Source organism: Aquarana catesbeiana, linkage group LG05 (genome assembly GCF_042186555.1).
Source record: "Aquarana catesbeiana isolate 2022-GZ linkage group LG05, ASM4218655v1, whole genome shotgun sequence".
Taxonomy (NCBI): Eukaryota; Metazoa; Chordata; class Amphibia; order Anura; family Ranidae; genus Aquarana; species Aquarana catesbeiana.
In genome coordinates, this window is record NC_133328.1 from 646,712,516 (window position 1) to 646,739,525 (window position 27,010).

At 45.1% G+C, this 27,010-nt stretch overlaps 1 protein-coding gene across 1 annotated transcript; it reads right to left on the minus strand.

The window, feature by feature from the left end:
- Positions 1 to 1,196: 1,196 nt before the first annotated feature.
- Positions 1,197 to 27,010, minus strand: LOC141146126 (uncharacterized). Its single transcript, XM_073632880.1, has 2 exons — positions 26,837 to 27,010; positions 1,197 to 2,791 (listed from the first exon to the last, which is right to left on the minus strand). Exons 1-2 carry the CDS (start codon positions 26,856 to 26,858, stop codon positions 1,197 to 1,199), a joined length of 1,617 nt encoding a protein of 538 aa, XP_073488981.1. The 5' UTR covers positions 26,859 to 27,010.

The window sequence follows — 27,010 nt, forward strand, 5'->3', positions numbered from 1 at the left end:
ATTGGTGGAGAGCGGTAGAAGATACTGAATGGAGACCAGTGGAGGGATTGGCGGAGAGGGTGGAAGATACTGAATGGAGACCAGTGGAGGGATTGGTGGAGAGGGGTGGAAGATACTGAATGGAGACCAGTGGAGGGATTGGCAGAGAGTAGTGGAAGATACTGAATGGAGACCAGTGGAGGGATTGGCGGAGAGGGCGGAAGATACTGAATGGATACCAGTGGAGGGATTGGTGGAGAGGGGTGGAAGATACTGAATGGAGACCAGTGGAGGGTTTGTCGGAGAGGGTGGAAAATGCTGAATGGAGATCAGTGGAGGGATTGGTGGAGAGGGGTGGAAGATACCGAATGGAGACCAGTGGAGGGATTGTCGGAGAGGGTGGAAGATACTGAATGGAGACCAGTGGAGGGATTGGCGGAGAGGGGTGGAAGATACTGAATGGAGACCAGTGGAGGATTGGCGGAGAGGGTGGAAGATACTGAATGGAGACCAGTGGAGGGATTGGTGGAGAGGGGTGGAAGATACTGAATGGAGACCAGTGGAGGGATTGGTGGAGAGGGGTGGAAGATATTGAATGGAGACCAGTGGAGAGATTGGTGGAGAGGGGTGGAAGATACTGAATGGAGACCAGTGGAGGGATTGGCGGAGAGGGTGGAAGATACTGAATGGAGACCAGTGGAGAGATTGGTGGAGAGGGGTGGAAGATACTGAATGGATACCAGTGGAGGGATTGGCAGAGAAGAATGGAGAACACTGCGCAGTTGGTGGATGAGTCTGGCAGCAGCACTCATGATGGACTGAATGTTTGGATTATCAAATGATGATAATTTCTCTTATAGACACAACAATGCTTTCCTTTCAAACTTGGATAAAGCCGTTTATTAGTGCCCGAAGAACATCAGATATAATTTTATTGGCTGCAACACTGCGATGGCAAAAAACATGCTGGAAGTACTATAAGTACTGAAATTCCAAATGGGCCTGTCTATGTATGTACTAATCATCACATGCTCTATATGGTATGGATGGGTGAAAAAGGAAAACAGTGAGTATAGCCTGAGGCACACACGGGTGTTTTGTTCTCTAATATTTATAAAAATGGGTGAGATGGGAGGCATTGGAGAACTGCTTAATCAAAAAAAAAAAAAAATAATAATAACTGGGACCATCCAAATTTACAATGGCACCTTGTTTTTTCAGTTTTGCCATTTGCCAGACTGAACTTTACCAAGACATTCAAATTTTTTTATGTTTTCTTCCATTTTTTTAATTCTCTCCAAAAATCCACTCTTTCCTTCCCGCTTCTCTTTTTCGATGAGCAGCTTTATGTAATCTGTGGCAGACATCGGGTTTGGTTTTAAGGCGATCACCTGGAGACGTTTGAGGATCTCAGCAATCTCCCCAGTAAGTTCCAGTACCTCATCCTCTGCCTTCTTACAGTCTTTCTTCAAATTTAAGACAAGTTCTAGAGCCATCACCTTCTTCACCTCTTTTTCATATCTTTCTTTAATATCAAAATGCATCATCTTTTTGGTTTCAACAAAAGTTTTCCAGTAAGAGTTTTCTGAAAAGTGTCTGATGGTGCCATGTCTACACACACGACAAATTCCCAGCCAATCAAAAATGTGACATACATAAACCACGGAGTTAGGAAACACGGTGCAGTCTTGATGACATGTAGAGCTGCACTCCCGGCAGTTGATTGAGTATGCGGATGAGTCTACCTTTCTTCTTACAGTTTCTGTCACTTCATACTCGAAATTCTCATTCTTTTTAACCTCTGCCCTGTTTTCATTCAGAGCTTTCTCGGTTTGCTCCAATTTATGCTGTTTCCCGGTCACCACCTCAATTTTTTGGCCAAGTCTATCCAAAGTTACCTTCAAAGCCTTTCTTTTTGCTAGAACTTCCTTTGTTAAAGTTAAATCTTTACTGGCTAATCCAGGCAAATATTGCAAAAAAAATTCCTCAATGCTTTCCATTGCCGTTTCCCACTGCATTTCTTGAGCCTTGTAGACACGTTTGCCAACTTGATCAGGGTGGTTATTAGCGTACAGCATGCCGTTATTGACCTTAAAATACACAGGTTTTCCATCTTTAGATTTTGCACAGGGAACATCAGCCTCAGTAATTGCTGAGAGAACGCTCGGTTCCTGGACATCAGCGAAGGTAGTGAAGAAGACTATATTATCCTTGATGTTATTCCCAAAAATGGATAAAAATTTGTCATAGATGTACACCTGTGTTGGAGTTAACCGAGCCAAAGATGACTGAACCACAAAACAAATCGCATCAATTTCCGTGAATTCGCATTTAGAAAAAAATTCTCGTATCTCCTGCATGATTTTATCATCATGATCTATCCCTCTGGTGTCTCCAAACCCCGGAGTGTCAACAATGGTTATGGAGTACGGGATTTGGAAGCCATCTTCGTGGTTGATCTGGTACATAGTGACACTCGATGTTTGGCTGTGGGCTTGACTCTTCTCACTACTCTTCTCAATTAGCTGGAACCGGTGATCATCCTTCCAGTCCACGTCAAAGATGTAGTTGACCATAGCATTAATCAGGGTTGTTTTACCAGATCCGGTTTCACCAACCATCATGATCACTTTGTTTTTCTTATTGAGCTTCACTGTTTTAAATTCCCCTATACTCTGCTGCTTTACATCCTCATTTTTCATCTTGTAAATGGTCAGAGATCCAACCTTCTCTGTGCTGCTCGTGTATTTGTTCAGTTTCTCCAGTAGAGACCTTTTACGATCTTCTACCATAGAAAGGCCGCGTTCAGTACCTACAAAATCCACATACACACAGTTATTAATATCTTTATATGATCACTGTAACAAGTCACCAAACACTGAATATCATACAAGGGCACAAGCAGACAGCTTACGGTGAGGTGGGCTAAGCCCTATCACGTTCTAGGGCAGCCATCGATTTTGGGGCCCCTTACACAGCTTTAGGCCTGGGCCCCCCCCGGGGCCTGACCACCAACATTCCCCATGGCCCGCCCACTGACGGTCCCACCGAATCGGCCCACTGGCCATACCACTGAGTCCTTTGGTGTGGTGTGATACATGAATCAATCAATATAACAACTCTTGACTGACTAAAGCACAATACCTTTATCTCCATCCACGGCCAGCATCCTGGAGAGGGATGGGTGATGCTGGGCGTGGATGAGGATACATTGTGGAGACTGGAGGGATAGATGATGCTGGGCGTGGATGGGGATACATTGTGGAGAGAGGGATGGGTGATGCTGGGTGGGGATGAAGATGATGGAGTTGCATTGTGAAAATGGATAAGGATGACTCTGGGTGGGGATGAGAGTTACGTAGTGAAGAGGCTCTCCACTATGTAACTCTCATCTCCACCCAGAGTCACCCTCATCCCTTTTCACAATGCAACTCCATCATGCCAGCTTTGCAGCCTCAGGTGTCCCATCCAAGGAGAAGGATATTAAATAAAGTCCAAATATAAAGCACAGGGGGCAGTGGCGTTACTAGGGTTGGTGTCACCTGGTGCGGCAAAACTTGGTGTCACCCCCCCATATTTTCAGCCTGGCAGTCCTACATTGGAGCTCGTTGGCACGTGCTACGTTAGTCAATAAGGCCTAGAGGATAGCAGGTTAGGCAATTCCTAATGGCTCAGTGCCCAGGAGCAGTAATGGATAATGGCCAATAGGACCCCTTACCAGACCCAGCGAAACAGCAGTGATCCCTCTGGCTGGACGTTTGCTCACTCTGGGTTGCCCAGGCTGACTCTGGTCAGTAGTGTAGCATGTCTGTACCATGGCAGTGGCTCAGTCTTTCTCCCTCTCTGGTGGTGCTGGGCAGCGTGGTTCCCTCTCTGATGGCAATGGTACAGCGTGGTTCCCTCTCTGATGGCAATGGTACAGCCTGGCTCCCTCTTTGATGGCAATGGTACAGCATGGTTCCCTCTCTGATGGCAATGGTACAGCGTGGTTCCCTCTCTGATGGCAATGGTACAGCGTGGTTCCCTCTCTGATAGCAATGGTACAGCGTGGCTCCCTCTCTGATGGCAATGGTACAGCGTGGTTCCCTCTCTGATGGCAATGGTACAGCGTGGTTCCCTCTCTGATGGCACGGGTACAGCGTGGCTCCCTCTCTGATGGCACGGGTACAGCGTGGCTCCCTCTCTGATGGCACGGGTACAGCGTGGCTCCCTCTCTGATGGCAATGGTACAGAGTGGTTCCCTCTTTGATGGCCAAAAAGTTCAATTTTAGTCTCATCAGACCAGAGCACCTTCCTCCATACATTTTGGGAGTCTCCCACATGCCTTTTCCCAAACTCAAAACGCGCCATTTTGTTTTTTGGTGAAAGTAATATCTTTCTTCTGGCCACTCTGCCATAAAGCCCAACTCTATGGAGCGTACGGCTTATTGTGGTCCTATGTACAGGTACTCCAGTCTCTGCTGTGGAACTCTGCAGCTCCTCCAGGGTTACCTTAGGTCTCTGTGCTCCTCTCTGATTAATGTCCTCCTTGCCCGGTCCATGAGTTTTGGTGTGCGGCCGTCTCTTGGCAGGTTTGCTGTTGTGCCATGTTCTTTCCATTTGGTTATGATAGATTTGATGGAGCTCCTAGGGATCATCAAAGATTTGGATATTTTTTTATAACCTAACCCTGACTTGTACTTCTCAACAACATTGTCCCTTACTTGTCTGGAGAGTTCCTTGGTCTTCATGGCAGTGTTTGGTTAGTGGTGCCTCTTGCTTAGGTGTTGCAGCCTCTGGGGCCTTTCACAAAGGACTTGTACTTCTCAACAACATTGTCCCTTACTTGTCTGGAGAGTTCCTTGGTCTTCATGGCAGTGTTTGGTTAGTGGTGCCTCTTGCTTAGGTGTTGCAGCCTCTGGGGCCTTTCACAAAGGTGTGTCTATGTAATGACAGATCATGTGACACTTAGATTGCACACAGGGGGACATCATTTCACTAATTATGTGACTTCTGAAGGTAATTGGTTGCACCAGAGCTTTTTATGGGCTTCATAAGAAAGGGGGTGAATACATACGCCCATGTCAATTATCAGTTTTTTATTTCTGAAAAATAGTTTTATGTATATATTTTTCTAATTTTACTTCACCAACTTAGATTATTGTGTTCTGATCCATCACATATAATTCAGATTAAAAAAAAAAACAACTAAAGGCTGTAATGTAACAAAATAGGTAAAAAGCCAAGGGGGGGGGGGTGAATACTTTTGCAAGGCACTGTATGTAGGTGTGTGTGTGCACTTAGAAAATGCTAATCATTAAAAAAAAAAAAATCATTTTTGAAAAAAAATATATATATATATTTTTGAAAAAAAAAATCATTTTTGAAAAAAAAAAAAAAAAAAATATATATATTTTTTTGAAAAAAACGAATTTTTGAAAAAAAAAATAATTTTTGAAAAAAAAAATAATAATTTTTGAAAAAAAAATCATTTTTGAAAAAAAAATCAATTTTGAAAAAAAAAAAAAAATCAATTTTGGAAAAAAAAAACATTTTTGAAAAAAAAAAATTTTTGAAAGAAAAAATAATTTTTGAAAAAAAAAAAAATTTTGGAAAAAAAAAATAATTTTTGAAAAAAAAGAAAAAACATTTTTTGAAAAAAAAATAATTTTGGAAAAAAAAATAATTTTTGAAAAAAAAAATCATTTTTGAAAAAAAAATCATTTTTGAAAAAAAAATCAATTTTGAAAAAAAAAAAAAATCAATTTTGGAAAAAAAAAACATTTTTGAAAAAAAAAAAATTTTTGAAAGAAAAAATAATTTTTGAAAAAAAAAAAAATTTTGGAAAAAAAAAATAATTTTTGAAAAAAAAGAAAAAACATTTTTGAAAAAAAAATAATTTTGGAAAAAAAAATAATTTTTCAAAAAAAAAATAATTTAAAAAAAAAAAAACATTTTTGAAAAAAAAAATGTTCAGCTCTTTCAGCTAATGATGGGACTTCTTCAACTTTTTTACTACTATTTATACTTTTTAAAATATTAAGCTTTTTAACACTTTTCACGGTTACTCCAGCCACTCCAACCACACAACAATTACTCAAGCCACTCCTCCCAGTTACTCCGCCCACTCCAGTTGTAGAGGCAAGAACACTTTCACAATTTCCCCAGAAATTGTAGCTTTTCTAGTTATTATTCGTATTATAGCCAAATTTACCACCCTAACTCCTCCCACAGTTTTTACACTACATAGACAAGTAATATACCGAAACGTGCGGATTGTTCCCGATTGGTGTGCTATCACTTTGTGGAACGTTTCACCGAATGGTTCACAAAATATCGTCGTTTTTGTGGCGAAATTGGTCCCATAGGAATGAATGGCGAAATGTTCAAAACTAGAGTGGGAGGTGACAAAAGCTGAAAAATCAGAACATGATTTCTAAACTGCCATTTGTTTGCAACTCACGCCGTCCATTGACATTCATTGAAACTCCACTCTAGCCCCTTCAAATTTGAAGGGCAGTATCTAAACTGTGACTGTTCCTTCATTTTTAATATATCAGAGACATTCTAAAGTCCTAGGTCTGGGTCTTGTGATTCTCACAATATAAAGCTCTTCGCTGTAGGATTCATAGTTTTTAAAATACGACCTTTTGAAGTACTGCACAGTTATTACAGCTATCATGATCCTGTGTATTGAGCAGTGGTTGTGAAGCATAAACAGGGCATGAGCGTTGCCAGGAAACAGTGTTTGTAAACACTGATTATCATCAAATAGATAGCACACCTTCACCTCCATTCTACGTCAAGATGCTGAGACCCCCCCCCAAATGCATGTGGTCATACCTTCATCTACTAGGCTTGATAATGCTGCTAATGTTTTTATAAATGTATGTTTTAATGTAACTGTGAAGCACTTTGGGCAACAACGTTGCAATTAAATGTGCTGTATAAATAAATAAAAGTTGAAATGCATTTCTCACTCTATCAAGCTTGTCATCTGCACTTTTTAAACTTGATCAATCAATTGGTTAGTGTAATGTTTACTATCTTTACTCACTCCAAACACTCCACACAGTTACTCCACCCAGTCCAACCACACAACAGTTACTCAAGCCACTCCTCCCAGTTACTCCGCCCACTCCATAAAGTTACTCTGCCCAGTCCAACCTTTCCACAGTTACTCCGCCCACTCCAACCACACAACAGTTACTCAAGCCACTCCTCCCAGTTACTCAGCCCACTCCAGTTGTAGACTACTGTAGGTGGAGGCAAGAACACTTCACACAATTTCCCCAGAAATTGTAGCTTTTCTAGTAATAAATGTTGCCCTTGCACATGCGCAGGTAGGTAAAACCTAATCTCTGTCAAAGAAACCCCCGTAGGGAATCAGGATTCACAATATACAGCACAGCATAAACAGGTGTTATCAACCCCCATAGCAAAGAAACCAAATGTATGCAGACCAAAAATTCCAGCCATAAACAACACGTCCGTGATTACAATCCATTCCATTTAGTGTAGGTATGCAGTCTACTGCCTACGGACATCCAAAACACCTTTCAGATGTACATGTTATAACAAGAGCACTGGAAGGAATAAGAAAAAGAAAAAAAGAGAAAGTGAACAGAAAAGATAAACATAATATTTCCAAGAACAACCATCAAAGACAAATATATATATATATATATATATAGACCTTCTTACTGATATTATAAGAGAGCATTTATCTCCCTGTACCATCCTAGATTTATGTGGCTAAATTGATTTAGTAGATGTTTATGTGTGACCTCACACTGACTATAGGATGTCTATCAGTCGGATGTTGTTGGCCGACAGCGGAATGTTTGCCAACATGGCGGTTAATGTAGATTATCCAAAGCCCACATTAGAGCTGCACGATTCTATCCAAAATGAGAATCACAATTGTTTTGCTTAGAATAAAAAGATCACGATTCTCGCAGTGTAAAATCTTTCACATTATGCAAAAAAAAAATTGGGCTAACTTTACTGGTTAGTTTTTTTTTTTTTTAATTAATTAAAGTGTAATTTTTTCCCAAAAAAATGCATTTCCACGACTGCTGCGCAAATACAGTGTGACATAAAATATTGCAACAACCACCATTTTATTCTCTAGGATATTGTTTGGAGGTTCTAAGTGATTTTCCAGCAAAAAAAAATGATTTTAACGTGAAACCAACAAATGTCAGAAAAAGGTTTAGTGTTTAAAGTGGTGTTCCGGCCGAAATTATATGTTTTAAATAAAAATACCCCTATAATGCACAAGCTTAATGTATTCTAGTAAAGTTAGTCTGTAAACTAAGGTCTGTTTTGTTAGTTTATAGCAGTAGTTTGTTATTTTATAAGCTTACAGCAGGCCGTGGCCATCTTAAGTGTGGGCATCTGAAGCCAGGCTGTATTTCTTCCTGGCTCTCATCCTTGCAGATCTCGCACATGCTCAGTGCAGCACAAGCAGTGTAATAGGTTTCAGGTCAGGTTTCCATAGCAACGGCAGTGTCAGAGGAAGTTGCCGCTCCCTTCCCAGAAGGCATTGCAAACAGGAAATGATGCGATGGACCGCGGCCAGGGAGGAGGAGGTGAAAAATGAATACAGCAGATATACAGTAAGTGCTGAGAAAAAAAAAAAAAATATCCAATTCGTTTACAGTGCACAGTTTAGTGAGGGATGCTGAAGAGTTGTAAAAGGGGGTGGAACTCCACTTTAAGTGGTTAAACTTCCCTCATTTACACACCAGAGTGTATTCCTTTGATCTAAAGGACAAACTGTTACAATGTTTATACTTAAGTTCCACGGCTAAAGAACATTGAGATTCTTGGCAGATTGCCTCCTTTCTTTTGAGTGCTGTCGGCTTCAGCAGAGCAGAGAGAATTCTCTGCATAGAAAGAATCGGGAAATACTTTGTCAAGATCGCAGCCGATCGCGATAACGATTCTTAACGATTAATCGTGCAGCTCTAGCCCACATATTTACATCTAGATGCAATAACATCAAGGTCTAGGAGGTGCACACATTATTATTCATATTAAAGAAAGATGTCCTATTCATGGTTCATCCCTGCCGGGTTTCTGGTGTTAAAAAAGAAGATCCAGTATACCTCTCTCTTTTACATAGTATTCTGAATTTGTCCCCTCCTCTGACTGGCATCTTCTCTACAACCTGAATCACAAAACTTGAAGTATTCTTCTGGTGTACCAAATTCCAATGATTGGCTACATTAGGATTATGTCCTTTCAGAATGTCATATAAATGATCGTACAGGCGATCACGCAATCTGCGTGTAGTGCGCCCAACGTATTGTATTTGACGTGATTGACACGTAACGATGTAGACAAGATACCTAGTGTTAGAATTAACGAATGTGGTGATCTTTGACCGTTTATCGGTAGCAGTTGCTTGAACCGTGTCTTCTCTGAGAATGTGGAGACAGCAGGGGCAACCGTTGTGTCCACATCTGAATGTACCCTTAAACTGCAGCCAGTGTCTACTGGAACATTCACTGGTATAAAGACTTGGTGATAAAGTGCCTCCTCATGTTGGGGCTCTGCGAGGCTCAGTCTTAACCCCATCAGCAAGAATATTTGCATAGATCGGGCTTTGGATACTCTACATAAGACTTTCTCAAACTTTTCAACACAGAGGAACCCTTGAAATAGTTTTCCCGTCCCGGGCAACCCCTGCTATAAATTAGAAATCTACCACTCATGATACATTAGTGTGGTGGTCAGTGGGAAGAATGGTCCTTACACTTGTGGTCATTAGGAAGAATGCTCCTTACACTTGTGGTCATTGGGAAGAATGGTCCTTACACTTGTGGTCATCAGGAAGAATGGTCCTTACACTTGTGGTCATTGGGAAGAATGGTCCTTACACTTGCGGTCATTGGGCAGAATGGTCCTTACACTTGTGGTCATTGGGAAGAATGGTCCTTACACTTGTGGTCATCAGGAAGAATGGTCCTTACACTTGTGGTCATTGGGAAGAATGGTCCTTACACTTGCAGTCATTGGGAAGAATGGTCCTTACACTTGTGGTCATTGGGAAGAATGGTCCTTACACTTTTGGTAATTGGGAAGAATGGTTCTTACACTTGTGGTCAGTGGGAAGAATGGTCCTTACACTTGTAGTCATTGGGAAGAATGGTTCTTACACTTGTGGTCATTGGGAAGAATGGTCCTTACACTTGTGGTCATTGGGAAGAATGGTCCTTACACTTGTGGTCATTGGGAAGAATGGTCTTTACACTTGTGGTCATTGGGAAGAATGGTTCTTACACTTGTGGTCATTGGGAAGAATGGTCCTTACACTTGTGGTCATTTGGAAGAATGGTCCTTACACTTGTGGTCATTGGGAAGAATGGTTCTTACACTTGAGGTCATTGGGAAGAATTACCTCCTTACAGATAGCTAAAAAGATCAATGGTGTCAGTGGGAACTTATCTGAGAGGCAGAAATTGCCCAATGCTGAAGGAACCCCTAGCAACCTTTGGAGGAACCCTAGTTGAGAATCACTGATCTACATTAACCGCCATGTTGGCGAACATTCTGCTGTCGGCCAACAACATCCGACCGATAGACATCCTATAGTCGGTGTGAGGTCACACATAAACATTAGGGATGAGCCGAACACCCCCCGGTTCGGTTCGCACCAGAACCCGCGAACGGACCGCAAGTTCGCACGAACGTTAGAACCCCATTGACGTCTATGGGACTTGAACGTTCGAAATCAAAAGTGTTCATTTTAAAGGCTAATTTGCATGGTATTGTCCTAAAAAGGGTTTGGGGACCCGGGTCCTACCCCAGGGGACATGTATCAATGCAAAAAAAACTTTTAAAAACGGCCGTTTTTTCGGGAGCAGTGATTTTAATGATGCTTAAAGTAAAAAAAAAAAAGTGAAATATTCCTTTAAATATCGTACCTGGGGGGTGTCTATAGTATGCCTGTAAAGTGACGCGTGTTTCCCATGTTTAGAACAGTCCCTGCACCAAATGTCATTTTTAAAGGAAAAAATCTCATTTAAAACTGCTTGCGGGTTTAATGTCATGTCGGGTCATGGCAATATGGATGAAAATCAGTGAGACAAACGGTGGATCAAGAAGGGTTGCCATTACCAGGCCCTTTGGGTCTTGTATGGATATTAAGGGGAACCCCGCACCCAAATTAAAATAAGGAAAGGTCCCTATATACTCTGAACAGCAGTATACAGGCGGTGCAAACAAGACAGGGACTGTAGGTTTGTTGTTAAGTAGAATCTGTTTGTAATTTTGAACATTTTTAACTTGTTTAGCTCCAGCCAAAAAATCTTTTCTAAGCTTTTTGGAAAACATAGGGAAGGGTTATCACCCCTGTGACATTTGTTTTGCGTCTTTCCTCCTCTTCAGAAGATTTCACCTCACTTTTTTGTCCCAATGAAAAATGTTTTTTGAAAATTTGGGTTTTTTTGTGGAACAAGGATTGGAAAGCATCAGTGGAAAGGAGAAATTGTTCTCCCATATTAACTCTTACAGGAGAGAATTTCCCTTCCTAGGGGTAGATTTCATCTCACTTCCTGTTGTCTCCTTCCGTTTGCAAGTAGGAGTCGTTTGTAAGTTAGATGTTTGAAAGTAGGGTCCTGCCCTATATACTCAGCAGAAATTTGGGCCTTAGGTGTTGCTGTGGCCACAACACTGTAAGCCCTCACAGGGCCCTGCTGTGAAATATTAGATCAAGAATTGTAATTACATGCCCCTGTTGAACAGGAGCTGAAAAATTAGGCCTTAGGCACTGGTGCTGGTGCCACAACACTGCAACCCCTCACAGACACTCTAGTTGGAACGCAGGAACGAGCCCTGCTGCAAAGTATTGCATCAAAAATTGTAATTACACGCCCCTGTTAGACAGGGGCAGAAAAATTGGGCCTTAGGCACTGGTGCTGGTGCCACAACACTGCAACCCCTCACAGACACTCTAGTTGAAATGCAGGAACGAGCCCTGCTGCAAAGTATTACATCAAAAATTGTAATTACACGCCCCTGTTAAACAGGGGCTGAAAAATTGTGCCTTAGGCACTGGTGGTGGCGCCCAGAACCAAAAATGTTCTTACAAGCTATCAGCGTGATGATTGAGGAGGAAGAGGATAATTACTCAGGGATAGTCACTCAGCATCAGCATAGGCAGTCTTTGAAGGGATCTGAGATTTCAAAAAAAATTATTCGGTTACATCTGCATCAGGTGCTTGGTAGCTGGTGGTGATCCAAGACTGATTCATTTTTATGAAGGTCAGCCGATCGACCGAGTCGGTGGACAGACGCACCCTGTGATCGGTTACCACGCCTCCAGCAGCACTGAATGTGCGTTCCGAAAGAACGCTGGATGCAGGACAGGCCAGTAGCTCAATTGAATACTGTGCAAGCTCTGGCCAGTGATCCATCCTCAAGACCCAGTAACCCAGAGGATTTTCGGTGGGAAAGGTGTCCAAGTCTGATCTTGCCCCTAGGTATTCCTGCACCATGTAAAACAGACGCTGGCGATGGTTGCTGGAACCGATCATACCTTGGGGCTGTGGACCAAAAAATTGTCTGAACGCATCGGTCAGACGGCCACCTTCTCCACCGCTCCTTCTTTGACTGACCGAAGCCTCAGCAACACGTTGTCCAGAAACAGGAGTTTGTAACCTCCCAGTCTCTGGGAACGCGTTGCACAGACCTTTCTGCAAGGCCTCCCGAAGATGTTTCATCCTCTGCTCCCTCTGCGATGGCAAGATAAGGTCCGCAACCTTACCCTTGTAACGTGGATCAAGGAGGGTTGCCAGCCAGTATTGGTCCTTCTCCTTGATACCACGAATACGAGGATCCTTACGCAGGCTTTGCAGGATCAGGGAGGCCATGCAGCGTAGGTTTGCTGAGGCATTCGGTCCGGAGTCCTCTGGGTCACTAAGGACAACAACGTCCGCAGCCACCTCCTCCCAGCCACGTACAAGTCCATGTGTTCCTTGGGACTGATCCCTTAAAGACTGCTGATGCTGAGTGCCAGGCTCCACCTCCATACTGACACAATCTTCCTCCTCCTCCTCCTCCTCCTCCTCGTCCTCTTCCTGTGTGATCGGCGGGCACGCAGGAACACTGTCTGGATAAAGGGGGCCTTGAGAGCTAAGGAAGTCCTCCTCTTCCTGCCTCTGTTCTGCCTCAAGTGCCCTGTCCATTATTCCACGCAGCGTGTGCTCCAACAGGTGGACAAGGGGGACAGTGTCACTGATGCATGCACTGTCAGTGCTCACCATCCTCGTGGCCTCCTCGAATGGTGACAGGACAGTGCATGCATCCCTGATCATGGCCCACTGGCGTGGGGAAAAAAAACCAAGGTCCCCTGACCCTGTCCTGGTGCCATAGTCGCACAGGTACTCATTGATGGCCCTCTGCTGCGTGTGCAGCCGCTGCAGCATGGCCAACGTCGAGTTCCACCTGGTGGGCATGTCACAGATTAGGCGGTTCTTGGGCAGGTTAAACTCCTTTTGGAGGTCCGTCAGCCGAGCACTGGCATTATATGACCGGCGGAAATGCACAGAGACTTTCCTGGCCTGCCTCAGGACATCCTGTAAGCCCGGGTACCTGCCCAAGAACCGCTGCACCACCAAGTTAAGGACGTGAGCCAAACAGGGCACATGGGTCAGTTGTCCCTGTCGGAGGGCAGAGAGGAGGTTGGTGCCATTGTCGCAAACCACCATTCCTGCCTTAAGTTGGCGTGGCGTCAACCACCTCTGAACCTGCCCCTGCAGAGCTGACAGAACCTCTGCCCCAGTGTGGCTCCTGTCCCCCAAGCACACCAGCTCAAGCACCGCATGGCATCTTTTGGCCTGCGTACTTGCGTAGCCCCTTGAACGCCTACGGAGCACCGCTGGTTCCGAGGAAGAGGCCATGGAGGAAGAAGAAGAGGAGGGGGTGGAGGAGAGAGGTGTGTCACAATCAGCATTTTGGAGGCGTGGTGGCGGAACAACCTCCAACACTACTGCACCTTGTCCTGCATCCTTCCCAGCTGCCAGCAGAGTCACCCAATGCGCCGTGAAACTTAAGTAACGTCCCTGTCCATGCCTGCTGGACCATGAGTCAGCGGTAATATGCACCTTACCGCTGACCGCCCTGTCCAGCGAGGCATGGACATTGCCTTCCACATGCCGGTAGAGAGCCGGAATCGCCTTCCGTGAGAAAAAGTGGCGTTTGGGTACCTGCCACTGAGGAACCGCACATTCCACAAACTCACGGAAGGGGGCAGAGTCTACCAACTGAAAAGGCAGCAGTCGAAGTGCTAGCAATTTTGCCAAGCTAGCATTCAACCGCTGGGCATGTGGATGGCTGGGAGCAAACTTCTTTCGGCGGTGCAGCAGCTGGGGCAGGGAAATTTGCCTGGTACAATCTGACGTCGGTGTACCAAAAGCAGATTGCCCACAAGTACTTGGCTGTGACACACCTAATTCTACACCTTCATTCCTCTCACTGCAGGTCTCAGAGAGGACTGAAGGTCTAGTGGGGTTGGAAATCTCAGCTGATGAGGAGCAAGGAGAGATCCTCTTTGTTCTTTGGTGTGGGTCTTTTAGATACGCTTGCCAACGAACTGCATGGCAGGTCAACATATGTCTGGTCAAGCATGTGGTACCCAAGCGGGAGATGTTTTGGCCACGCGAGATACGCTTGAGACATATGTTGCAAATAGCAGCGGTGCGATCTGATGCACTCGTCTCAAAAAAGGCCCACACCAAAGAACTTTTTGAATAACGCGCAGAGACTGCAGCGCCCTGCACATGTGGAGCTTTGGGGTGTGATGCAGTCAATGTGCTGCCCTTAGGCTGGCCCCTGGAGGGCATCCTGCCTAGTTGGTGATGTGCCACCTCCTCCTCCTCCTCCTCCTCCTCCTCTCTCCTATCAGGCACCCACGTTGAGTCAGTGACCTCATCATCCCCTCCCTCCTCATCACTGGAGCAAACCTGGCAGTATGCTGCAGCAGGGGGAGCATGACTGCCAGATTGCTGTCCTTCTTGGGCACCCCCTCTGTCCGTGCTCATGTTACTGCCTTCATCGAGCTCAGTATCATCATCAGAGCCTTCCAAACGCTGGGCATCCTCCTGGAGCATGTACCCAACACTGTGGTCAAACAGTTCGAGGGAATCCTCATGAGGACATGGTGGAGCTAGGGAAGGAGTCACTGATGACATTGAGCTGAGGGAAGAGGCCGCTGCTTTGCCAGACAAAGCACCCTGGGCATGGGTGAGAGAGGATGAGGAGGATGAGGACGGCTTGGTCATCCACTCGACCAAGTCTTCCGCATGTTGCGGCTCAACACGGCCAGCTGCCGAAAAAAAGGCCAAGCGTGTCCCATGGCCACGTGCTGATGAGGATGCACCGTCTCCACGACCAGCACTAGACACAGAGCCTGCTTGCCCTCTCTTATTGGCTTGTGACTGTCTGCCTCTCCTTCTTGGCCTTCCAGACATACTAATGGCCTGTAGCTGCACTAAGCTGGGATAGAACACCTGTAATTTTCTTCAGGTAGCTTTATATACTGTAACCAGACAAGCCTGCCTGTCAGTAGGAAGATAACAGGAACGGATCTAGCTGAACACTGTGAGCAGGACACACTGTACTAAATGTAAATAGTCTAGCTGCCTGACCGTGGTACTAATAGGATCAAATAGAACACCTGTAATTTTCTTCAGGTAGCTTTATATACTGTAACCAGACAAGCCTGCCTGTCAGTAGGAAGATAACAGGAACGGATCTAGCTGAACACTGTGAGCAGGACGTACTGCACTAAATGTATATAGCAGGAACGGATCTAGCTGAACACTGTGAGCAGGACGCACTGCACTGAATGTAAATAGCAGGAACGGATCTAGCTGAACACTGTGAGCAGGGCGCACTGCACTAAATGTAAATACCAGGAACGGATCTAGCTGAACACTGTGAGCAGGACGCACTGCACTGAATGTAAATAGCAGGAACGGATCTAGCTGAACACTGTGAGCAGGAATGTAAATAGTCTAGCTGCCTGACCGTGGTACTAATAGGATCAAAAAGAACACCTGTAATTTTCTTAAGGTAGCTTTATATACTGTAACCAGACAAGCCTGCCTGTCAGTAGGAAGATAACAGGAACGGATCTAGCTGAACACTGTGAGCAGGACGTACTGCACTAAATGTATATAGCAGGAACGGATCTAGCTGAACACTGTGAGCAGGACGCACTGCACTGAATGTAAATAGCAGGAACGGATCTAGCTGAACACTGTGAGCAGGACGCACTGCACTGAATGTAAATAGCAGGAACGGATCTAGCTGAACACTGTGAGCAGGACGCACTGCACTAAATGTAAATACCAGGAACGGATCTAGCTGAACACTGTGAGCAGGACGCACTGCACTGAATGTAAATAGCAGGAACGGATCTAGCTGAACACTGTGAGCAGGACGCACTGCACTAAATGTAAATACCAGGAACGGATCTAGCTGAACACTGTGAGCAGGACGCACTGCACTGAATGTAAATAGCAGGAACGGATCTAGCTGAACACTGTGAGCAGGACGCACTGCACTAAATGTAAATAGCAGGAACGGATCTAGCTGAACACTGTGAGCAGGACGCACTGCACTAAATGTAAATAGCAGGAACGGATCTAGCTGAACACTGTGAGCAGGACGCACTGCATTAAATGTAAATAGTCTAGATAGAAGATAACAGGAACGGATCTAGCTAAACTGAATACAGTGTATATATATATATGCAACACCTGGGATGCATATATATACACAATACACTGTAAGTGCAGCTAACTGACTGACTGTTCTGCCTAATCTATCTAACTCAAATCAAATGACACTGTCTCTCTCTCTCTCTATCTCTCAGCACACCGGAACACACACTACACAGGGCCGCCGTGAAGGCGGCCTTATATAGTGTGGGGTGTGTACTAAATCCCCTGAGCCATAATTGGCCAAAGCCACCCTGGCTTTGGCCAATTACAGCTCTCTCTACTGACGGCGCTGTGATTGGCCAAGCATGCGGGTCATAGTGCATGCTTGGCCAATAATCAGCCAGCAATGCACTGCGATGCCGCAGTGAATTATGGGCCGTGACGCGCCACACGAATTTGGCGCGAACGGCCCATATCGTTCGCAATTCGGCGAACGACCGAACAGCCGATGTTCGAGTCGAACATGGGTTCGACTCGAACACGAAGCTCATCCCTAATAAACATCTACTAAATCAATTTAGCCACATAAATGTGTGGACAATGTTACTGAGGATAAGCGCATTCAGGTCTTCTCAAATCAGAAACCCTGGATGACTAAGGAAATAAAGAGTCTTCTTAGAGAACGGAATAGAGCATTCAATGTCGGAGATAAAGCAATGTATAGTATTGTGAGAGCTAATTTGAAAAGATGCATAAAGGAAACCAAATTAGCCTATAAAAAGAAAATTGAAGGCTATTTTAATGAAAATGATGCGAGGGAGGGTTGGAGGGGTATACAGTATTTGACACAACATAGAGGACCTACAAAAATGGAAGGGAATTCTAGTGCTTCACTAGTTGAAGAATTAAATAGGTTCTTCACACGGTTTGAGGTTGTATTACCAAACCAGGATATGGGGTGTCCTTTAGGTCCAGGAAACTGTACACTCACTATACAGGAATATGAGGTGAGGCTATAAATACAAGAAAATCATCAGGTCCAGACGGAATCCAAGGGAGAGTAGTTAAGGCCTGTGCGGGTCAATTAGCTGGAGTCTTTGCCAAGATCTTTAGTTGATCACTATCATCTGCTGTTGTTCCGGCATGTTTAAAATCAGCTATTATTCCAATTCCAAAAAAGTCAACTGTGGGAAGTTTAGACGATTATAGACCAATAGCGCTGACCTCAGTACTAATGAAGTGCTTTGAGAGGTTGGTCTTGAAATATATCAAAACTAGATTACCGGGTAGTTTAGATCCTCATCAGTTTGCGTACAGGGCAAATAGAAGCACAAGAGATGCGATAGCTTTAGCGTTGCATGGGGCACTTAGACATCTGGAGCATTCTGGAAACTACATAAGGATGTTGTTTATAGATTATAGCTCTGCCCTTAATGCCATCATTCCAGATCGGTTGGTTGAAAAAAATGCAAAAATTGAATTTGCCTCCCTTTATTTTATTTTGGATAAGGGATTTTTTGGTCCATCGCTCACAGGAGGTCAAATTGGATACATTTGTTTCTTCCAAGCGAGAAATAAGTACTGGAGCCCCACAGGGTTGTGTTTTAAGTCCCTTTCTCTATTCACTGTACACATATGACTGTACCCCCTATTATGAGACCAATAGTATAGTTAAGTTTGCCGATGACACTACCGTAATCGGTTGTATCACCGGAGACGATGAGGAGCCATACAGGAGAGAGGTTGATAGGATAGTGGAATGGTGGACCGCGAATAACCTGATCCTAAACACGGGGAAAACAAAGGAACTGGTTGTAGATTTCAGAAGGAACGGGCCTAGAACCAGCACCGCTTTTTATTAAAGGCGTGCGCATGGGGCGGGTCTCTACCTTTAAGTTTTTGGGAAAATGCATTTCTGAAAACTTATCGTGGACCATCGACATTAAAGCCATTATTAAGAAATTCGCAACAGCGTTTATATTTTTTGCGACTCCTTAGGAAGAATGGCTTGGGAAGGAAGGCGCTAGAGACCTTCTATCGCTCTGCCATTGAGAGTACATTAACGTATTGTATTCTAGTTTGGTATCCTAGTTGTACGCAGGCAGATAAAAATGCTCTAATGCCGCGTACACGCGATCGGAATTTCGAGCCGCAAAAGACCGATGAGAGTTTTTCGTTGGAAAATGCGACCGTGTGTATGCCCCATCGGACTTTTGCTGGCCGAATTCCAGCCAGCAAAAGATTGAGAGCATGTTCTCAATTTTTCGGTCGGAGAAAGTTCCTATCCGAAAATGCGATCGTCTGTGGCAATTCCGACGCGCAAAATTCCTACGCATGCTCGGAAACAATTCGGACGCATGCTCGGAAGCATTGAACTTCATTTTCTCGGCTCGTCGTAGTGTTGTACTTCACCGCGTTCTTGACGGTCGTAATTTCAGAGAACTTTTGCGTGACCGTGTGTATGCAAGGCAAACTTGAGCGGGAGCCCGTCGGAAAAGCCGTCATATCTTTTTGCGACAAGAAGTCCGATCGTGTGTACGCGGCATAAGGAGAGCGGTTGTAATAGCGCAGAAAATTGTAGGGTGTGAACTTGTTTCTCTAGAGAAAAAATATGAGACTCGTTGCCTCTGTAGAGCAGGAAAAATAGTTAGAGACCCGACTCATCCGGGTTGTCATTTCTTTGAACTATTGCCATCTGGGGGATGTTTTAGGGTGATAAAAACACGGAGAAAAAGATTTAAAGAGAGCTTCTTTCCCAGGGCTGTTAAGGCCATCAATGCAGGAATGAAATGAAAGAGGTTACATCGTTTTATTTTATGGTCTTGTTTAGTTTTTTTTTTAATATGAGGGCACTTTTAATACTTTTTATAATATGGGGACACTTTTATATATTTATATATATTACACACTTTTTGGTATTGTGACAGACCTAGCCGGGAGAGAGACTTTTGGAGGGGACTGAATGCTAGCCTCTTGCTGATCGATCGTGGGCCCTGGCATTTGGGGGAACGGTGCTCTTTGTGAGCTGTATGCCTGGGGACCCTTGAGGTGGTATTACTGTGGATTCGGGTCCTGATCCCCCAAGACACACAGACTCTGGGGACCCTGGATTTGCCATATTAGAAATAGTGGCTGATTCATAATGCTGGGACAGATACTGTTAGGAGATGCTGATGTAAATTCCAGCCACCTGTCTGTCTGTTGCCTGCTAGAATGTATATTGTAAATAAGTTTCTAGTATGGGATCTAAGAGTCATTAGATCCCCATTGTTGTTTGTGTTAATTAACTCTGCTATTGTGATAATGTTGATTGGGGGTTCTGAGCTACAAGACGGCCAGTCTGGCCTAAAGGTCATGTCTGAGTCATCTATGCTGTCTAAAGGGATTTGTTAATTAGCCCATGTTAATTAGGTTAATTAGGTTACTGGTGTATTGTTAGAGTAATATGAGCAGGAGGTCTGCACCTCCTCTTTTACTGTATAAAAGAGACTGTAGTCCTGTCAATAAAGGGAGATTCCTGGTTGAACCTACATACAGCCTGCCTGGTGTTTGTTTTGAGCTACACAACTGGATTAGAACGACACATAGCTGTAGTTCTAGTCCAGGAGCATCGGATGACCGAACCATCAGATGTTGCGATCTGCAATCTGATTCTATAGCCGCAGAGGATTGTCGGGAGAGTGGAACCGAGCCAGCAGGGGCTCGTTACAGGTATAATTAAATCCTATGTGGTAAATGTATGGTTGGAAATTGTGATGTATGAATAATGTGTAGAGTAGAAATGTAATTTCATTGTGATTTGTTTTACAATGAAAATAAATCTTATCTTATCTTAAATCTAGGATGGTACAGGCAGATAAACGCTCTCTTATAATATTGTCTATCTATATACAGTATCTCACAAAAGTGAGTACACACCTCACATTTTTCTAAATCTTTTCTTCTATCTTTTCATGTGACAACACTGAAGAAATGACACATGTCTACAATGTAAAGTAGTGAGTGTACAGCTTGTATAACAGTGTAAATTTGCTGTCCCCTCAAAATAACTCAACACACAGCCATTAATGTCTAAACCGCTGGCAACAAAAGTGAGTACACCCCTAAGTGAAAATGTCCAAATTGGGTCCAAAGTGTCAAAATTTTGTGTGGCCACCATTATTTTCCAACACTGCCTTAACCCTCTTGGGCATGGAGGTCACCAGAGCTTCACAGGTTATCACTGGAGTCCTCTTCCCCTCCTCCATGATGACATCACAGGGCTGGTGGATGTTAGAGACCTTGCGCTCCTCCACCTTTTCGTTTGAGGATGTCCCACAGATGATCAATAGGGTTTAGGTCTGGAGACATGCTTGGCCAGTCCATCACCTTTACCCTCAGCTTCTTTAGCAAGGCAGTGGTGGTCTTGGAGGTGTGTTTGGGGTGGTTATCATGTTGGAATACTGCCCTGCGGCCCAGTCTCTGAAGGGAGGGGATCATGCTCTGCTTCAGTATGTCACAGTACATGTTGGCATTCATGGTTCCCTCAATGATCTGTAACTCCCCAATGCCGGCAGCACTCATGCAGCCCCAGACCATGACACTCCCACCACCATGCTTGACTGTAGACAAGACACACTTGTCTTTGTCCTCCTCACCTGGTTGCCGCCACACACACTTGTCACCATCTGAACCAAATAAGTTTATCTTGGTCTCATCAGACCACAGGACACGGTTCCAGTAATCCATGTCCTTAGTCTACTTGTCTTCAGCAAACTGTTTGTGGACTTTCTTGTGCATCATCTTTACATATTTGCATACATTTGGTTTCTTTGCTATGGGGGTTATGTTGCGCTGTATATTGTGTATCCTGATTCCCTACAGGGGTTTTGTTGATGGAAATTAGGGTTTTCCTACCTGTGCATGTGCAAGGGCAACATTTATTAATATAAATTTTCTTTTTTTTCTATACATCTTTACATAGGAATTTGAATGGCAGGCACGCACAGGTCTTTCTGTGAGAGAACTCCGTAGGCGTTTTATCAAAGCACATATATGTATACATCTGTCTATGGAAAGTGTGTTTTTTAGAACAACTTTGGTTTTTAAGAAAATCTCCTGGGTGAGACGTTTTCCGCTAGTCCAAGTTTTTCATTATGTTATACATGCATTACTGTAAAAGATTTTTGGTCTTTCATGTATTCTTCTAGGTTTGTTTCACATATCCCTTTTCTATGGGGTCATTTTTCTTGTGATCATGGGAAGGGAAAGTTCAGCTGATTTACTTTAACATCAACTTAGAGCGCCGTGTCACCTGTAGGGGGCGTACAGGATATCTAATTATACTAGATTACGGTTTTGCTTGCATATATATATGTCTTTGCTATTCCTCTAAAGCTTAGCTATGATTAAGCACCTGCTATAACGGTGTGAAACGCGTTAGTGGTTTTATCCTTGCTGTGTGGATTTATCGTTCCAATAAAGAATCGTTGTTCATTGGAGTGCGGCCATCCGGATCTTTTTTGTTCAGTTCTTGCACATGGGCAGCTGAGCCGTGGATTGACTGCCTTCCCTGGCTGCCCACCCAAATCCTAATATATCCTGACAGGGCTGTATACATGCCATGGCTGCAATGCTTTACATAAAGTGGTGTTCTGGCCGAAATTATACTTTTTAAATAAAAATACCCCTATAATACACAAGCTTAATGTATTCTAGTAAAGTTAGTCTGTAAACTAAGGTCTGTTTTGTTAGTTTATAGCAGTAGTTTGTTATTTTATAAACTTACAGCAGGCCGTGGCCATCTTAAGTGTGGGCATCTGAAGCCAGACTGTATTTCTTCCTGGATCTCATCCTTGCAGATCTCGCACATGCTCAGTGCAGCACAAGCAGTGTAATAGGTTTCAGGTCAGGTTTCCATAGCAACGGCAGTGTCAGAGGAAGTTGCCGCCCCTTCCCAGAAGTCATTGCAAACAGGAAATGATGCAATGGGCCACGGCCAGGGAGGAGGAAGTGAAAAATGAATACAGCAGATATACAGTAGGTGCTGAGAAAAAAAAGTAAAAAATATCCAATTCGTTTACAGTGCACAGTTTAGTGAGGGTTGCTGAAGAGTTGTAAAAGTGGGTGAAACTCCACTTTAATGCCGGCTGCAAAGTTGGACGGGCAGCACCGCCTATCAAACTCCCCATTGTGTTCAAACACTTGGTTCACAGCTGCAGTGCGGTCTTCGCAATGTAAAATTGCCATTCGCAAAGCATATCATTGCAACCATGGCATTTTAGAAATTTTATATTTCCCAGATGGGGGGGGGGGGGGGGCTCTGTTCTGGAAGTTGTACGGGGCCCTATGACTTCTAACAGCAGCCCTGGTTGAAGCCAATCAGCAGGTACCATGGACTCGATGTCCGCCGCCACCAGCCGATTATTCGTTAGGCAGACTGTCGTTCTGCCTGCATATGTAAACCAGGCAGATTTCCGTTCTGTCAGCAGGGAAGACATTAATCCTGATAAGCAGGAACACGGATCTCTGCCTTCCCTTAGTAAAAGCACCTCTCCTCCAGTTTAGTAAAGCACTGGCTAGGAACACATTTAACTTATTTCATTAGTACAGTGACAGTGCATATTTTTAGCACCGATCACTGTATTAGTGTCACTGGTCCCCAAAAAGGGTCAGAAGTTTCAGTGAGTGTCCTATCTGTCCTCCGCAATATCGAAGTCCCACTATAAGTCGCAGATCGCCGCCATTACTAGTAAAAAAAATAAATACAGAATTCCATAACTATATCCCATAGTTTGTAGACGTGATAACTTTTTGCGCAAACCAATCAATATAAACTTATTGTGATCTTTTTTACCAAAAACATGTAGCAGAATACATACTGGCCTAAACTGATGAGGAAATTAGATTTTTTACATTTTTTTATTTGATGTTCAGAAAGTAAAAATTATTGATTTTTTTTCTTCAAAATTGTCGCTTTTTTTTGTTTATAGCACAAAATAAAAACCGCAGAGGTGATCAAATACCACCAAAAGAAAGCTCTATTTGTGGGGAAAATAAAACCCCAAGCCCATATCGCCTAATGCACAGATCTCCCCCGACTGCCCCAATTCCCCACCCAGTACGGACCCCTCTCAGCACAGACACCCTTCAAACCCACCTTCTCAGTACAGACCCCCGCTTCCCAGCCCACCCTCTCAGTACAGACCCCCGCTTCCTAGCCCACCCTCTCAGTACAGACCCCCGCTTCCCAGCCCACCCTCTCAGTACAGACCCCCGCTTCCCAGCCAACCCCCTCAGTACAGACCCCCGCTTCCCAGCCAACCCCCTCAGTGCAGACCCCCGCTTCCCAGCCCACCCTCTCAGTACAGACCCCCGCTTCCCAGCCCACCCTCTCAGTACAGACCCCCGCATCCCAGCCCACCCTCTCAGTACAGACACCCACTTCCCAGCCCACCCTCTCAGTACAGACCCCCGCTTTCCATCCCACCCTCTCAGTACAGACCCCCGCTTCCCAGCCCACCCTCTCAGTACAGACCCCCGCTTCCCAGCCCACCCTCTCAGTACAGACGCCTTCTTCCCAGCCCACCCTCTCAGTACAGACCCCCGCTTCCCAGCCAACCCTCTCAGTACAGACCCCCGCTTCCCAGCCAACCCCCCCAGTGCAGACCCCCGCTTCCCAGCCCACCCTCTCAGTACAGACCCCCGCTTCCCAGCCCACCCTCTCAGTACAGACCCCCGCTTCCCAGCCCACCCTCTCAGTACAGACACCCACTTCCCAGCCCACCCTCTCAGTACAGACCCCCGCTTTCCATCCCACCCTCTCAGTACAGACCCCTGCTTCCCAGCCCACCCTCTCAGTACAGACGCCTTCTTCCCAGCCCACCCTCTCAGCACAGACCCCCGCTTCCCAGCCCACCCTCTCAGTACAGACCTCCGCTTCCCAGCCCATCCTCTCAGTACAGACTCCCCCTCTCAGCCTATTCCTTCAATACAGAACCTTCTCAGTACAGACACCCAGAACAGACCATCCCCTCAGTAGAGTTTACCAGCCCAGCCTCCCCCCAATACAGGACCCTTACCCCCTTGCCCTTTCCCAACCAATGACCCCGAAAGGCAAATTCACTCCTTTGTTAACTCTCAACTTGATCATTGCAACTCCCTCCTTGTTTGCCGACCTTGCAACAGACTATCCTCCCTTCAGTCCATCAACCTTACCAACCACTCAGTGTCCTCCACCACTCTCTGCCAATCCCTCCAGTGGCTTCTGTTTGCCCAACCAATAAAATTCTAAATACTAACAACAACTTACAAAGCCCTCCAAAACTCTGCCCCTAGCCACATCACAAACTCATTTCAAAATATCACCCAAACCGTTCTCACTGTTCCACCCAAGACCTCCTGCTCTGTATATCCCTCCTCACCTCCTCCCTTGCTTGTCTCTAGGACTTTTCCAGAGCCTCTCCTATCCTCTGGAACTCCCTACCCCAATCTATCCTGCTATCTCCTACTCTTCCCACCTTTAGGTGATCCCACAAAAAATCATCTGTTCAGGGAAGCCTATCCCTCCTCCACAGTGCAGGGACAAGGTCATCTAGAGCCCAAGACAAACATGCCAAACTTCACTCCCCCCCCCCCAGATTATGTCTGAGCATTATGTATCAGCAAAAATCCCCCCACAAAAACACTGAGCACTAATCTGCATGCTTACCCCCTAAGCGTAAATTTCCTCTCCTCCCAGTACAAATCCACCCCCTACTGAAATCCTCTCCTAGCATAAATCCTTTACCCCTAAAATTTCCCCTCCTAGTACACATCCTCCCCCTTCAAATCCCCACTTCCCAGCAAAATCCCCCCAAATCCCCTCTTTGAGCACAAACCTTCATCATTCCCTCTCCCTACACAAATCCCCCTAAATCACCACTCTTAGCATCCCCCACTACCTAACCCCACTACTCATCTATCCACCCCACTGTCCCCTGTTAACCCCACCACAACCCCCTGTCTACCCCACTACCACCCCACTGCCCCCTGTTAACCCCAGTACCACCCCCATCCACCCCACTGCCCCCTGCACACCACACTACCTCCCTGTACACCCCCTACCACCTCTGTACACCCCACTACCCACCCTGTACATCCCACTGCCCCCCTGCACACTACACTACTTCCCTGTACACCCCACTGCCCCCTACACACCACACTATTTGCCTGTACACCCCACTGCCCCCCCTGCACACCACACTACTTCTCTGTACACCCCACTGCCCCCTACACACCACACTACTTGCCTGTACACCCTACTGGCCCTTGTACACCCCACTGCCCCCCTGCATACCACACTACTTCTCTGTACACCCCACTGCCCCCTACACACCACACTACTTGCCTGTACACCCCACTGCCCCCCTGCACACCACACTACTTCTCTGTACACCCCACTGCCCCCTACACACCACACTACTTGCCTGTACACCCTACTGGCCCCTGTACACCCCACTGCCCCCCTGCACACCACATTACTTCTCTGTACACCCCACTGCCTCCTGTACACCCCAATGCTCCCCTGCACACCACACTACTTCCCTGTACACCCCACTGCCTCCTCAGTTCACCCCACTATCACCTCTGTACACCCCACCAGCCCCCTGTGCATCCCAGGACCCCTCTGTCCACCCCCACTGCTCCTCTGTCAAAACAAAAAAAATTACAAAAAGAGAAGAATGATAAACTGACTGTAGAACGTATATGAGAAATCTGTATAAAATTATATCTTTTAGAACATGTGTCATTTTGTACTGATTTGCAGTGATCTGTGTCATTGTTATTGAATTCAGGTGTAATTAATAAACAAGGAATTAGGCTTCAATCACACGGCTGTTTTGCCACTTTGTGTACATTCACCTGGGATCTCTGCAGGCGGCGGCTTTTGACAGCCTGTCATTACATTGTACGGGATAAACGGCTGCAGCCATCCGCTCAAACTGCCAAACCCAGCAGCATGTATCAGTAAATTCCCCATGTGAATGGAGGTTAAGAAAGATGAATTGTTGAACACGAACATCAAAACATTATTTCGTTACTCAGGATATAAAATGTTACAAATTTCTTATTGGACCTAAATAAAGGTGAAACCCCTCTTCCCACCAACAATATAACTAATAAAGACTCTCCCATAATTTCCCCCTACAATCCCCCCTGGTTATAATAACATGTAGTCATACCTGTCCCTGGAGCACCAGCCATGGTCTCTGCGTTGTGTCTGTTTTCTCCAGAGTCCTGACTCCTCTCTTATATACTCTTCACCCTCTTTCACTTTCTGTTTGTTCAGACATCTGTGAGCAGAAAATTCAGCATCTGTTCTTCTTGCAAATAACACTAAACTTGTACTTTTCTCT

Excerpts from the sequence above, each read along its gene's own strand:
- LOC141146126 (XM_073632880.1), bottom strand. The coding sequence starts at position 26,858 with ATGGCTGGTGCTCCAGGGACAG. Across the intron at positions 2,792-26,836 it reads GGCTGGTGCTCCAGGGACAG|GTACTGAACGCGGCCTTTCT; the intron begins GTATGACTACAT and ends TGGATTTTGTAG.